Source organism: Leishmania major, chromosome 25 (assembly GCF_000002725.2).
Source record: "Leishmania major strain Friedlin complete genome, chromosome 25".
Classification (NCBI taxonomy): Eukaryota; Euglenozoa; class Kinetoplastea; order Trypanosomatida; family Trypanosomatidae; genus Leishmania; species Leishmania major.
The window spans coordinates 591,971-606,407 of NC_007266.2; the positions used below are offsets into that span (position 1 = coordinate 591,971).

The window sequence follows — 14,437 nt, forward strand, 5'->3', positions numbered from 1 at the left end:
TGACGGTGGGAGGAGGAGCGGTGAGAAGGGGGCGGCTCGGGCCCACGCGTACCAGCAGAGATCCAGTAGAATCGAAAGAGTTGTGCCCGCTCGCAGAGTTGGGCGCGGTGTGCATATGACAGGGAGTCGGTGCGGGTCAGGGCGGCAGCGCGGTGTGTGTGTGTGTATGTGGGCGGGGGGGGGGGAAGGACAGCGAGTAAGGAGCCCGTGCGCTTTTCCTCACCCTGCCTGCCAGCGGATTGACGCACAAGTACGTGACTGTGGCGGATGGATGTTAGGAAATCGACAGCAGCAGACGAGTTCCCGGTGTGCGAACCAAGATGGGGCACTCACGCAAGACACACACACACACACACACACACGCATGGCCCTAAAGACAGAAGAGGAGATACTGGTGCGCCAGTGTGCACTACACATGTATGTGCGCAGCATCCACCTCTCACATCACCAGCTCGAACTCCGCGTTGTGCTGCTTCTTGCCCTTGCGCAAGTTGTCGCTGCGGTAGGTGCGAAAGACGTTGTTGCCGTCCTTGATCTGGTACAGCGTGTTGAGGCTCGTGGGTGTGCCAGCGTCAAACGAGGCCACGTTTTTGAACACCGCGTTGTTCTTGTCAAGGCGCACAATGTTCACGACGACGTCCTCGCTGGACACCTTGGTCTGCGTGCGTAGCGCGATGACGTACTTCTTCTTTGGGACGTTGTTGCCAGTGCTGCTTTTCATGCGACGCGGAATGACGAGGTACTTGTGGCCCTTTGTGAACTTATAGTAGAGGGAGACAGAGCGAGACTCCTGGAAGAGGTATTCGGTGCTCGGCTCCTCCGGGTTCTCGCTGGAGTTTGCTACCACCTTCTGCTGCGAGCCGTTGATGTCGCCCTCGGAAATGCTGATCATCACGCAAGCGTACTTGCTGTCCGGGTCGCTGGTCGCCAGCCCGCGGCAGTCCTTCTGGTGCAGCGAGATGTACGCCGGAAACTGCGACGTCTTGTTCACGATGATCAGCAGCGCGGTGTCGCACACAAGGTCCTCAAAGCTGCCAAGGACGCGGTAGTCATACCACGAACGGAACCAGTGGCCACGGCGGAAGCACACGGAGCCGCTGTCGAAGAACTTAGACACATCGCGCCACTCCATCCAGAAGATGCCATCCGCCTTCTTCTCAGGACGGCAGGCGAGCTTGATGAATGGGTAGCGGTTCCACAGCGGACTGTCATCGCCCCAGTCCCCGCTCCACTCCACATGCGACCCCCAAGGGTTGCGGATCTTCAGCATGCACAGCCGGTGCAGTGGGAAGTGTCTCACGTCCAGCACCGAGTACGCGTGGCCGATTCTCAGGCCGGCCTTCTCAAACAGCGCCTCCCACTGGTTTGCTGAGAGCTGCTTACCAGCCATCTTCAGGGCGCCGTTTGACGGGGTGGCAATGCAGATCAGGTACTTCTTGTTCCACCGGTGGAGGGAATCGAAGAGCTTCTTCCGTGTCTCGGTGTCCGTCTGCGCTGTCCTCCACATGTTGCCAAAGTTGTAGGCCGGAAAGCCGGTGAGATCCTCGAGGGCTTGCCACGGGTATCCAGCCACGATCGCCTGGTACGAACCGAAGACCTTCGCGTAGGCCTTCTCTGCAAAGGATACCCACAGCTCGTTCGGGTGGTTGCGGTTGCGCGCGAACACCGGCAACAGCTGCACGGTGGGCAAGTACGAGTCGATGATGATGGTACGCCACCACCCGCTGATGTTCAGGTTCACGCGCCACGCACCATGCTTTCGCTCCTGGCTGCGGATGCAGCAGCCGTGGTGGTTCTTAAAAATGCCCTTGATGGCGGCATCGTGCTCGGCCAGCGCCGCAAGCGCGCAGAGGTAGTAGCAATCCCCGAGCTGACCCTGGCTAATGTCCTTGGGCGAGATGTTGCCGAAGAGACGAATTTTCGGGTGCCACTTCTTCGGCAGAAAGTCTTCGGGGCGACGCCATGCGATCGTCTCCGGCCGCTTCAGGCACGCATCCGGGTCCGAGTCGATGCCAGAGCGGATCAGCGACTGCGAGGTGGGCGGAAAGGACGTGTCAACGTACATCTTGCCCTTTCCCCGTGCCACCTTCAGGAGCCGATTTTGGTTGTTGACCTTCGGGTTTCTCTCGCGCAGCTTGCGCATCTCGGCGAGGTCGGCGCTGACCTGGGCCGCGGCTTTCTGACGCAGCTTCTGTCGGTCCGCATCGGTGAAGGCGATGCCGGAGTACTTTACGTTGAAGCCGTTCACCTCCTTGGTTTGCACCATGGCCTTGGTCTCGAGCGGGAACACAGAGACGGTTGCGGTGCAGGCGCCGGAGTCATTCTTGCGCACGAGTTCTGTGTCGCTCATCGCGACGATGTTCGAGCCATTGCCGAAGTCGGCTGTCACCTTCATCTGATAGTCCTGCGTGTCGTTGTAGAAGTACCAGATATCGCCCTTGACGATCTTGAAGAGGCGGCCATCATTGAAGCACGGGGTGGTTTTGCCCGAGACAAGAGGCCTGCCGAGCTTGTAATCCGGCTTCGCGTCACAGCAGCCGCAGCAACCGTTGCCCATCTCCCTGACCTCCCCTGCGAGTGGGCCACCTCACTCTGCGTGCGACGTGCGTCCCTTTCACTCTCTTCTTCTCCGAGGAACAGCGACCGCGACAACGCAGTGGCCGGCAAGTGTGGTGATCTGCGCTGCAGCAAGATCGATGGCACACACACACACACACACACACACACACAGAGAGAGAGAGAAAGAGAGAAAGGCAAGGGGAGGGGGGCAGACAGGCACACTCACTCCACACACGCCAACACAGACAAGACCTAAAAACGAAGAGCGTCGAGGGGGAGGAGGGATGGAGCGGCTATGAGGACGCACCGCGTGGGTGAGCGATGATGCAGTGGGTGGACGCGAGAGAGAGAGAGCGCGAGCGAGTGACAGACCAGTTCTGGACGGCGTACAAATCGAAAGAGAAGAAAAGATGAAAACGGTTCCAGAGAAGATAGACATAAACACAGTTGGGGGGGGGCGAGGGGAAAGAGGGGGCGGCGATGCCTGCGCACCCATGCTTTTATGTGCGTGCCTGAAGAGGTGCAATGGGGCGGTAGTGGTGGTGGTGGTTGGAGGGACGAAACGTGAAGATCAAGGGAGAAAAAGAGCAGAGGAGAGGTAGGTAGACGCACGCTCGCACGCTGCCAGCGTAGAGACACACAGCGGGGACGCGGCTATGGCATAGGAGGTATCGGAGAGACTGATCAAGTCTACGCAGCACGCAACGCTGCATTCATCACCTCTTCCAGCGCTGCGACTGCCTTACGCGAAAGACGTCTTACTCTTCCATCCTGGCTTCATTTTGTACGCGTGCGTGCGCGCGCCTATAGGTGTACTCCAGGCGATACAACACCGGCTCCACACACGCACATCTGTGCCTGCACATACGCGCCACGATGATCGGAGCTGGAGACCAGTGGAGAGAGAGGGGCGGAACGGCGATGCTTGGGGTACGGCAGCCATCGCTGAACCCGACTCCTACGTAAGCGCAGCCACGCACACGCACACGCACACACAAACACACACACAGGGGAGGCGGGTGGATGCATAAGAAAAAAAGGAGGGAGGGAAGACGGGGTACACTCGCTCGCATCATCGGCCATAATGCACAGTGCGCCCTTCTTCCCTCCCTCCCCCCATCTCGCTCTGTCTCTCTTCTACAGCACCTCCTTCGTCAGTGCAAGCGCTAGACGGAGAGACCGCGAGGCGTCTTGGTGCACCACCAGCTGCTGAAAGCAGGCGCATGTGTCGAGCGGGCGCTCCGCCATGCACGTCAGACGTACCATGCTTTCTTGCACCTCACGCGTCTCTGCCTGCGCAAACTGCTTCGCAAAGGCCGTCGACCACGTCGCCATGCTCACCGTGACGGTGCGCATCTGCAGGCTAGTTGCCTGATGCTGCTGGGACATCGCAGCGGGGGAGCTAAGTGCGTGTACGGTGGCCGCCACCTCCGGGTTTGAAAAGCCCAAGAGGTACTGGAGCGCCACCGCGGTGCACACGCTGACCTCGATCTCGCCGAGCTGGTGAAGGGCATTGGCAAAGAACCCGTGCAGCATCTCGGTTACCATGGCCCCCGACTCGGCTGCTGACTGCTGCGCCGCGGCGCCTTCGCCGAAGGCGCCACGACTGGTGAGAAAGAGTGCCGACGCCGCCTCCACGTCTTTGGTGAGAGCTGCACACTTGCCTCGCACGTATCGATGGAGGGCGCGGATGCGCGGGGTGGCCGGAATGGTGTGATGTGCCGCCTCTGCGGTAGAAAGCGGCATTCGTGAACTCCAATCGGCCGTGTGAGAAGGACGACCACGTCCACTGGGCCGATCGGCACCGTCGTCCCCGAGGACACAGCGGTGGCACAGCATATGGTGCAGCGCGTTGGCGATGGAGGCGTTGCTCACCTCTAGAAGCAACTCCGCAGTTGGCATGGCAGCGAGCCAGGCAAGAATCTTGGTGGCTTGCTCGAGTGGTCGAAAGAGACCCTGGACAATGTCATCGCGAGAGCGAGGGGTCGCCCGACGCCACAGAGACCACCACACATGTGCCGATCCCTTACCGCCACTGGCACCACCCTTTTTCTGCTGCCGTCGCATGCGCTCTGACAAGTAGTCGTTGTCGCTGAGCGGCCGTGATGGCGCTTCCACCGACGGCGAGGTAGTCGATCCGGCTCCGGCCGAAGCGACAAAGTCGCGAGGACTGTGCCACTGCACAAAGTCAGGAAAGCGCACGATCCGGCCCTCGTGTGCCTTGTTCACGTACAGGAAAAAGCACATGTCATTGTAGAGCACGTCAGTCTGCAGCCACTCGACACTGGCGCTCTCCACGGCGGCCGCGTCGAGGGAGTTGAGCTCCACCGCGCGTTTCACCACCTCGTCCGCCGTGGTCGGTGGCTGGGGCAGGGGCGGAGGGACGCACAGCACCTCGCCGTTCGTGATGAGGTGCCGGACCGGGCTCGTGGTCAGCGAGGTAGCCGCCACGTCCTCTTCCGCCCTCGCGCTCGCCGCGGGCGTAGCCGTAGTCGGCGAACCGTTCTCCTCCAATGAACGCAGGAGTGCCTCTTGCGCGTAGCGCAGCAGCTGCAGCTTCTGCGTCAGCAGCGGGCGACCGAGGTCAACGGGCGGGTCTTCTGGAGGCATGGCCAAGCAGTCCAAAAGGCGCTGCCAGCTCTTTTTCTTCTGCTCATGCGGGGCATCCAACAGAAGCCGATGAAGGGCATCGAGGCACAGTCGCCAGAGCGCCTGCACATCTGTTGGATGCGGCACCTGCGTCGCACAGACGAAGGCGAAGCGGGCGAAGAAGGAGTCGGGGAAGTAACTGCGGCGCAGATCCTTTTCGTGCCCCGCGCCGCCTTTGCGTTGTTGCCTGTGCGGCGCGCTCGCCTCACCGGAGCAGCATTGCTGGTGCGCCTCCCACTCCCCCCAGAGACTGCGCAGATGACGCGCCACCACTGCCTCGCTTCGCTTGTCGCTCAGCGCCGCGAGAGCGGCCCCAGGGGGCCGCGGAGAGCCGGGGTCGGCGTCTCCGTAGACATTCGTGTCGTCGCCGCCACGGGCGTCATCGTCGTCGTCCGATGCCAGGGGCGCGGCAAAGCGCTGGAGGAGGGACTCCTGCAGCGCCACTTTGGCACCGGCCCACTCCACAATACAGGCCGCCAAGTCGCGCAGCTGCGCCTCGCTGCAGCGGCCGCCGCTACGCTCGTCTGCACCGCTTTCGTCCTTGTCACCGGGGCCTTCCCTGGCGGTTCCGGCGCCTTCATCGTCTCCGGGCTGCTGCACTTGATCGGTGACTGCACCTCGCCCACCGCCGCCCTCGTTGGCGTCATGCGCGGAGATAGTTCTGCGCGCCGCGGTAGCGTTCGTGAAGGACTCCAGATAGCCCCCCAGCAAAACCTTTGCGAGGTGCTCACTCACGCCATGCTGGATGTCCTTGTCGTCGCGCACCACCGCCTGCGCCGTAATGGAGCACTTACGTTGTACTGCCTGCGCCGCCGAAGCGCTGCTGAACGCCAGCGCGGAAGGGGGTGCGGTCCCGGGTGCTGTTGTGGTAAGGGCGTACTGGAAGGGATCGAGGTGGCTGATCCGCCCGACAGCTTCGTGTGCCTCGATATCTTGCAACTGGTTCCACTGAAAGTGAAACCGCACGTTCTTCAGCGGAGGAGCAGCGGTGCCAAAGTCGTGGGTAAAGGCGCCGCACAGGAGTCGGGCGTACTCGTTCTCGCGACGCAGCACGCTCTCCCAGGTGAGGGACGAGGATGCGGCGGAGAGCGGAATGCCGTCGCCGTCTGCGGCGTGGGCGTCGTCAGCGTGATTGCCGCCGCTGTTGGGCTTGCTGTCCGCCGACAGTCCATATGGTTGAAACTTCCACGGCGTCGGCAGTACGTACTTCTTCCACAGGGACACGCAGATACCGTCGAAGTCGTCGCTGCGGATGCGACTGTGCTGTCCCACATGCAACTGGAAAAGGTCGATGTAGTCGGAGAGGGACTGGCAGTGCTCCGGAACGCAGCCAAAGGCGTCCGCGAGGAATCGCGTGGTGAAGCTGCGTTGATGCAAGAGCAACCACTCAGCGGCACTGATCGTCGGGGACGGCGACGGCGGGGGCGCTGGCAATGGCGGCAGCGCGGCACAGGTGGGCAGCGGTGGAGCGACACCAACGAAGGTCTGCTTGTACGAGTCCCCGGCAGGGACGAAGCACGGCGCACATCCGTCTGGGTAAAAGAATGGCGAGGGCAGCAGACTCGCCGCCATGGCCTGTTGGTGATGTGAAGGCGGCGCACAACCAGGTGCTGCAGCGCGGCGGGATGCCGGGCACAGCCGAAGGACGCCACCCTTGACCCGGTTCTTCTGTTGCTGGAGCAGCATCTGCCGCACTGCTGTGGAGAGCAGCGACAGCAAATAGCTGGTTTCGCTCTCCCGGTACGACGCACTCACAACGGCCTTCTTTATGAGAAAGAAGAGCGGGGTGCAGTACTGCTGCATGATGGGATGAGTCGCATCGCGGACGTGCACCTCCACCGCAATCGACAGGTCCTTGTCGAGCGATATGGGGTCCGCCGCGTAGAGGGAGATGGTTCTGCCATATACCTTCGACGCAGTAGAGAGGCTGGCTGCCTCGCCATTCACTGAGAGAGACGCGGGAGATGACGAAGTAGTCGTAGGCGACGCTGGTGACGAGGAGGAGGCTACGGCCCCATTCTCAATGTCTGCCCCGCTCTTCCTGTCCGCAGGTGCGTCGGTGCCCGCTGCCGCTGATACGGGGGCCACGAGGAAAGACTGCAAGAGAGGTTCCCCGTCAAACAAGGCTGCCAGGTACTGCTCAATCACCTTGACGCACTCCTCGAAGCTGTTGGCGCAACTGAAGTCCTCGATAAGGAGGGGAATCTCCTCCGATGGCGCCTCAGGCGGCGACTCGCTGCGCGTATGCATTGTCTCCATGGCTGATACGCAGCAGGTGGTGCTGCTATTCTTGTGGTGGCGGTGCACAAGATGACACGGGAGGGGTGCGGCGAAGGAGATTGGAGGAGGGGAGGGGGACGCACCCAGAAGGGGGGGGGGGGCGCAAGGCAAAGCTAGTGGAGATGCTCGACCCGCGGCAAACGGGTGTGGTGGTTGGCTGTGTGTACATGTATGTGTATGGAGAACGAAGAGGGAGGGAGTGGTGGACGTACATACGAGAGTGAGGAGGCGAGGGAGGAGGTGTGTCCATTGCGTCCATCAGCCTGTGTGCCACCACCTTCTCCCTGCCCTAACCTTATCCGAATCCCCAATGCCGGTTACTGCAATACTGACAGGCAGCATCCACAAGGATGCTATTCAGCAGGTGAGACACACTGCCTTGTTAGTTGCCACCTTTGCTTTCCTCTGCTTCCCGACCCCAACAGGGAGCGGAAGGGTGGGAGTGGAGGCTGTGCATATCCAGCTGTACTGCTGTGCGAGGCTCCCCCCCCTCACCGAGTACCTCGTGAGGTGCTCTCTGATGGCGTGTAAAGAACGGTGGGTCTTTGCGAGAGAGCAGCAGTGCAAAAGACCACACACACACACACACAGTGCACATGCTCAAGCCCGTTACCGCACCCACTCGCCCCCCCCCCTCGTATCCCTTTAACCACCTCCCGCTCCCAGTCACTGAAGAAGCTTGGTGGATTGGTGGGAAGGATGGGGTTCTTACGCGTCCGTGTAGCCACTGCAGAGAAACACAGCGACGAAGAAGCCCACGCCATCTTCAGATATGTCGTCGTATATGTCGAGTGGCCGAGGCATGAAACGCAGCAATAGCAGCGGATCCGTCGACGATAGCCCTTCTGCAGCAGCTGCCCGCTCCTTGGCCAGTTGCACTTCCGTAATCTCGTTTCGCAAGAGGCAAGAGCAGAGACAAGTGCTGCCGTGACTCCCGTCGGTGTCGTGCTGGGCACCGTAGCTGCGGACGGTAGAGAGGCCGCACAGCGCACGCTGGGCCGCCGTCCTGGCACGGGCGAGACGCACCGAGGGGTAGGTGCAGAGGAAGTGCAAAACGTTCGCTTCGTTCTCTTCCAGCGTCGTGGTGCAGGTGCTGTACACGATTACGCCAGGCGACGTCGGTGAGCCGCGGATGTGGCGGATGCAGGAGTCGAACAGCTTGCGCTGGTAGTCGGCTGACCGTTGTATGGAGGCAATGGACTGCACGTGGGGCATCAGCTTTGGCCGCAGACCCATGCCCGTGCACGGGGGGTCTAGTAAGACTGCATCGAAGCTGGCCGTGTGTGACGCGGCGCTGCCGTCGCTGCTTCCGGCTGCCTCGGTGAGCTTGCGCTTGAGAAACTTGTTCGTGTCGACGCATCGAGACTCCAGCACGCGCGTCACGTATGGAACATCGACTGCCGGGGTACTGTTCAACGAGGGCGACGCAGACGGCGCAGCGAGGTGGGATGCGAAGTGGCGGTGAAGGAGGCTCATTAGCTGCTCTTGGCGGGGTCGGCTACGCTCGCAGCACACCACTCGAAAGGGTTCTGTGGCAACTGTGGCGGATGGAAGAGGGATCGCTGCTTCTGCCATCGCTGTCCTCTCCTGCTCGGCCCGCTCCTGCAGCAGCGACAGCAAGAGACTCGTCTTGCCCCCCGGGGCGGCGCACGCGTCGAGGATAGTGCACGGTACAGGCGAGCGGCCCTGGTCCGCGTCGTCGCTGTGCGTCCACGCACGGCGGAGGGCGGCTGGCGAGAGATGCTGGACCAGGAGCGCCACCGGCACCATGCTAGAGTAGTTTTGCAGGAAGAACACATCTGCTGCCCTTTCCTCTCCTTCTTCTACGCCTGACGATGGTGGTTGCGGTAGTGGAGTGCTGCTCCGCGCATTGCTGTCTTCGGTGCCCTTCGTGATTCCGAGCAGAGCACGCAGGGTGGCGCGAGAGGGCTGCCCCTGCGGTGTCCACTCCATCCGCAGCGCGGTGCCATGGACCGATCGGCTCATGACGGTCTTCCACTCCATGCATGTTACACCACTACCGATGCACACGAGAAAGGTAGAGCGGCCTGCCAGCATGTCCACTTGCTGGTGTTTGTCTTGGTAATCGACATCCATATCGAGGGGTTCGAACTGCTCGGCCGAGAGGGTGGCTCCGGTGGGGAGCGCACAGACGAGACGACACGGCGCCTCTGCACTCCCGTTCTGCGCCTCGTCTCCCGTGCCTGCAACGCGCTCCACGTAGAAGGCCACAACCGCGCGCTCTCCGGCATGGAAAGGGCGAGAGGCTGTCACGATACCCGGTGCATAAAGGTCGCTGCCCCGCAGTACCGCCTCTGCCGCCCCCGTATCTACCACGAGAACGAGCGGTCTACTCGGCTGCTTACGATTCATTTCTGGGTTTGATGCGTCTGTCGGCGAAGAGGAGGAGGTGCAGAGGAGCGACCACGGCGTAAGATGCTCTGTCTGCGGCTTCACACACAGGCAAAACGGCAGACCAATGGTGGCGAGACGTGATGGACGTGCGAAGCGGGAGGCCAAAGTCGCTGCAGCCGGAGTGGTGGGGGGCACCGTCGGCGACGACAGCGGGAGCGCTTCAAGTAGATCAGTGAGGTGAGCGTCGATGCGGCTGCCGACACACCGCACGTTCGTTGTGATAGGTGGGACGGCGTACAGCACCTCGTGCGACACGGATGCGTCTCTCCAGCATGGCTGCGCACCAGAGATGGGCTTGGGCGAGGCGGACGCGCCAGAGCAGAGACCAAGTGGACCCCAGACGGTCTGCCGAAGATGCTCTGTTGTGGTTGGCGAAGAGTACTGGTAAACGTACCGCACGTAGGCATCCAGGCTAATCATGATTTTGTGTGAGGAGGAGGTTCGAGAGACAGGGATGCGGTGGAGGGGGGGGGGCTGCTTCTCGCCCTTGTCGTTCTCCTCGACAGTGTCACTCTGGGGCCCTTGCCAGAGCTCCTGTGAGAGGAGGATGTGTGCCTTGCTGTGTGTTTATGCTAAGGTGGTAGGAGAAAAGGGAGAGAGGGAGGGAGAGGCGTGGTGGCGAGTGGACAGCGTGTGTGCGTGTGTGGGGGAGGGAGGGAAGGAGGCAGCGTCGCAAGGCCGCCGGTGAGACTGACGGGCCTTTGCAGAAAAACAACTGCAGCACATAGCTTCGTATGTTTGGCACCGCCACCAACGCTGGTCACAGGTCACCAGGCTGTTTCTCTCTCTGATGGCGGTTGGCGCAGTAGCGGCTAAAGACGGCACGGCGTGAGCGACGCATTAGCGATGAGCCGGGATGGGGCGAGAGGGTATTGCAATCACCGCACCGATGTGTGTTTGACTCACCTCATCCCAGCAATGTAAAACATAGCTGAGGAACATCTACGTTGGTGTCGGCTGACAGGGACGACGTTCGATCAAGTCAAGTTTGGGTAGCTCTGCCAGCGGACGTGTGTGCGCGTTAGTCTGCGGTCGCATTGGCGCGTGCCCTCCCGACCTTCTCACCCGCCTGCACGAGCCGGCCCCTTCAAAAGAAGCCTCTCGCCACACACGGCTCAAAGCGATGTGTCGCACCGCATAGGAAGTAGGAGCGGGGCTCGGCATCTTGCCGCTGCAGACATCGCCGCACCCCTTCCCAGGCATCTGTAACATCTGCAGCGGCTACGTTTGTCGAGGTGGCGGAGGGGACGGTGCCGCCCGTCGTACCGCTGCTGTCGTGCCGTCGCTGCGCGCCGATCGGAAGCGTGGAGGACGGTATGGAGGCGGAGGCGGACGTCGGTGACGACAACAGATGACAGCTCTCACTGCCGTCGGCGTTTGTGTGCTCCATCATGCGCAGGACACTCGTTTCCGAGGCGCCAATGAAAATGGTGTCCGCCTTGCGCAGCTTCCGGTGAGGCGGGCGAGCTGTGTCGTCGTTTTCCTGCGGCGCGTCTCTTTCAGAGGAGGTGACGAGGGAGCTCGAGGCCGCCGCGAGCGAGAAGGGGTCGACAACGATCTCTGGACTCAGGGCGGGTTCGACCGGCGCACTTGTCCGCCCTTCCGCCGCCGCGAGTACGCTTGAGTGCGGTGCAGAGGACTGCACCGGTGTTGACTGCTGCTGCTGCTGTTGTACTTGCAGAGTCGCAGGCGGCGTCATGTGCACCAACGCTTCACACTGCTCTGCGATGGAGTCGTTCACGGAGTGCAGCACACGCCCCCCGCTAGTGCTCGTGGTCTGCGGGATAGAGTGTTTCAACAGGGGCTGTGGCGGTGGCTGTGGAGAGGAGGGCATGCTCTCCATGGCGGCCTGTACATGTGTTGCAAAGTCAGTGTCAGGTGACTCAGGTGGGGCTGGGGGGGCATCATGCTGGGCCGGCTCCCGGACCGCGACGAGGTCGCCTTCCACCACCTCGTACCTGCCTTCGTTGCGTGCCGCTGGCTCCACGATGGCGTGGTCGCTGCCGAACAGAAGAGCTTGCACCTCCGCTTCCTGCGCCGCGTCCCGCTCTCGCTTGCGCGCTTCGCGGTGCTCGACGGCGGACTTCACGAATTGGTGCAGTGCTGCGTGGTAGGAGGCGTGTGCCACCCGAGTGCAGTGCCAGGATGCGCCGCCAAGGTACTCCTGTGCTTGCTGCGCACACTGCTGGGCGGCATACATGATGTGCCCCAGGACGACCTCTCCGAGGGAGTCGATAAGGCGTGCGCAGCGCTGCGTTTCCGGCCGCGCCTGCAAGGCTGCAACATCTTCCTTGATCATTTCTGCCGATGTAGCAAGCAGATAAGCGGCGGAGCCAGCTTTCACCTCGGCGACCCCTGCCAACGGCGACCGCGCACCTGCATCCTCGATGCACACGTTGTTTATGTCGTGCCTCCCGTTCTGCTGCTCCCCCTTCGGGGCTCTGGCGGCTTCAATGAGGGTGTCGGCGAGCCGTTGTAGCATCTGCGCCACCTCGTGCGACTCCGTGAGGAGCTTGGGCGCGTTGAGCACGTAACTGCGCACACAGTACGACTCTATCGCTTTTTCAAGCCCGCTAGGGAGCGTGTGGCTGGTAACTACGCGGCGCAGCGCTGCTTCATGATGCTCAACGAACGCATGTGCGACGCGTTGACAGCAGATGTCCTCCAGCACCAAGTCTCCATGAATGAGGTCTATGAGCGGCTCTATGAAGGACTTGAGAGATAAGGACACAATTTCCATTGACGCGCTAGTGTGCGAGAGAAGCAAAGAAAGATGGCCTCGTTTCGTGGCGAAGAGTTCTGGGTGTGGTGGTGTGTTGACCGGGTAGCGTGTGGGTGCCACCTTGGAGAGGGTGCGTACGCGTCCGTCAGTGTATGTGTGTATCTGTGCGTCCCTAGCTGTGCTGGTGTATATGTGCGCGTGTTGTGTCTACGCGTGTATCAATGAAGCTTCACGAAATGAGCTCTGCCGCGCGCGCTGGCACAGTCTACCCACGGCCCAGGCACCGTTTAGAGAGGGCGAACGTATCAACAGAGAGAGAGAGATGGTCCAGTGACAAGGGGGTAGGAGGAGACCAGCGTAGCCGACCGCGTGCTACACACACTAGAGTGCCTACTACAGTTATATGGAGGGATACAGAGACACATGAAGAGGGTCCCGTGTAGCTAACCACCACTCCTAAAAGGCGAGGTGCCCCCATTCTTCGGCACCTCTCCCTCCCCTGAGTTGGAGGAGGAGAGGAAAGCAGATCGATGGTGGAGCGGTCATGAGGGGGGGGGGTTCGCGTGAGACAGGGAGGGGGAGAGGGTTAGGGACAACAAGGAGGTATGCATGCGGACTCCACGACACACATAATGCCGGCGGGCGAGCGAGAGAGGGAAAGCGAAGACGGATGCGTGATAAGAGAGGGGAAGGGACGTGGTGGGCAGGACCACACAGAACGCAGCGTGGTACGCAGCAGGAGAAACGACAGGAAATAGTTGCGTAGGGAAGGCAAAGAGCCCAACACAACAAGAACAGCGAAAGCGGAAGTGTTGGCGGTGGCAGTGGTTAATGCAGACGATGGAAGAGTCGGGGGAGGATGCGGGGAAGGGTCGGTGGCAGAGATGCATGCGTGTACATCTGTGCAACACCGAAGCCTCCCTCTCTCTTTGCGCTCGGCGCACAAACCGTGCCTGCCCGAGCTGACCTCACATCCTTGAGAGCGACCACACCACCTGCGCGGCAAACCAGCGGCTGCGGCACGCTTCCATCCACAGTCGTGCTCGCCCGGTGAGAGTCGACGGGCACCTCGCTACTATACGGCGCGGAGACGTAGAACATATAGAGCGGTGCGCAGCGAGGCTGAGTCAGTTGCTGGCGGACTGCTACCGGTGTAGCAGACGCGTCACACAGATTGAACCGGGCACCCGACATGACGTTCCGGCTCTCCTCCTTTCGGGTGTCGTCTGCAACGTCGTCGGCATCGTCATCGCAGATGCCAAGCGATGATGACCTGGTTGGTAGTCATCGACACATCACTGCCCCATGCTTGGCGTCAGCGTGCGACGATGCTGGCCTACTCTGAGTTGCATCGCCCACCGACACACGCGTGCCGAAACCGGTCTGCTCCGCCTGCTTCAAAGAGAGAAGGCCACCTGCGCGATAGGAAAAGACGAGCCGATGAGCGACAGAGGCACTACGCATCTCATATAGAAAAGAGGTGAAGCGCTGCACGAGCGCATTCGCCTCGGTGAAGGGCAGCGGTTGCACATCACAAGCGGTGGCTTGAATGGAGGGAGCCGTCCTAACAGGCTCGCTCCACGGGATGGCCAAAGGCTCCTCGGAGAGGGGACTTGATGCTCCTGCCTTCTTGCCGCCCGCTACGTGCTTCGACGCTTGGGTGCGAGCATGCGTGCGTGTGTGTCTTGTACCTGTGCGGTGAGGAAGGGAACGATGGGTGGTGGTGATGACGGTGCTGCTCGATTTTGAAGCACCTTGAGAGAGGAGAGAGGGGGTTTGAGGATATCAGGGCAGCGGTACACACAGACACAG

At 61.4% G+C, this 14,437-nt stretch overlaps 4 protein-coding genes across 4 annotated transcripts; all 4 read right to left on the reverse strand.

Annotated features, from left to right (window-relative positions):
• Nucleotides 1-439: 439 nt before the first annotated feature.
• LMJF_25_1480 (calpain family cysteine protease-like protein) lies at nt 440-2,557 on the reverse strand (the record flags this gene model as incomplete). The annotated part of the gene is made up of 1 exon (XM_001683853.1): nt 440-2,557. The coding sequence occupies one exon, from the start codon at nt 2,555-2,557 to the stop codon at nt 440-442; it is 2,118 nt and encodes a 705-aa protein (XP_001683905.1).
• A 1,139-nt stretch (nt 2,558-3,696) lies between these two features.
• Nucleotides 3,697-7,467, reverse strand: LMJF_25_1490 (conserved hypothetical protein; the record flags this gene model as incomplete). Its single annotated transcript, XM_001683854.1, has 1 exon — nt 3,697-7,467. The coding sequence occupies one exon, from the start codon at nt 7,465-7,467 to the stop codon at nt 3,697-3,699; it is 3,771 nt and encodes a 1,256-aa protein (XP_001683906.1).
• Nucleotides 7,468-8,196: 729 nt separating this feature from the next.
• On the reverse strand, nt 8,197-10,323 carry LMJF_25_1500 (conserved hypothetical protein; the record flags this gene model as incomplete). Its single annotated transcript, XM_001683855.1, has 1 exon — nt 8,197-10,323. One exon carries the CDS (start codon nt 10,321-10,323, stop codon nt 8,197-8,199), a length of 2,127 nt encoding a protein of 708 aa, XP_001683907.1.
• Nucleotides 10,324-10,990: 667 nt separating this feature from the next.
• LMJF_25_1510 (conserved hypothetical protein) lies at nt 10,991-12,643 on the reverse strand (the record flags this gene model as incomplete). Its single annotated transcript, XM_001683856.1, has 1 exon — nt 10,991-12,643. One exon carries the CDS (start codon nt 12,641-12,643, stop codon nt 10,991-10,993), a length of 1,653 nt encoding a protein of 550 aa, XP_001683908.1.
• Between the last annotated feature and the right edge of the window lie 1,794 nt (nt 12,644-14,437).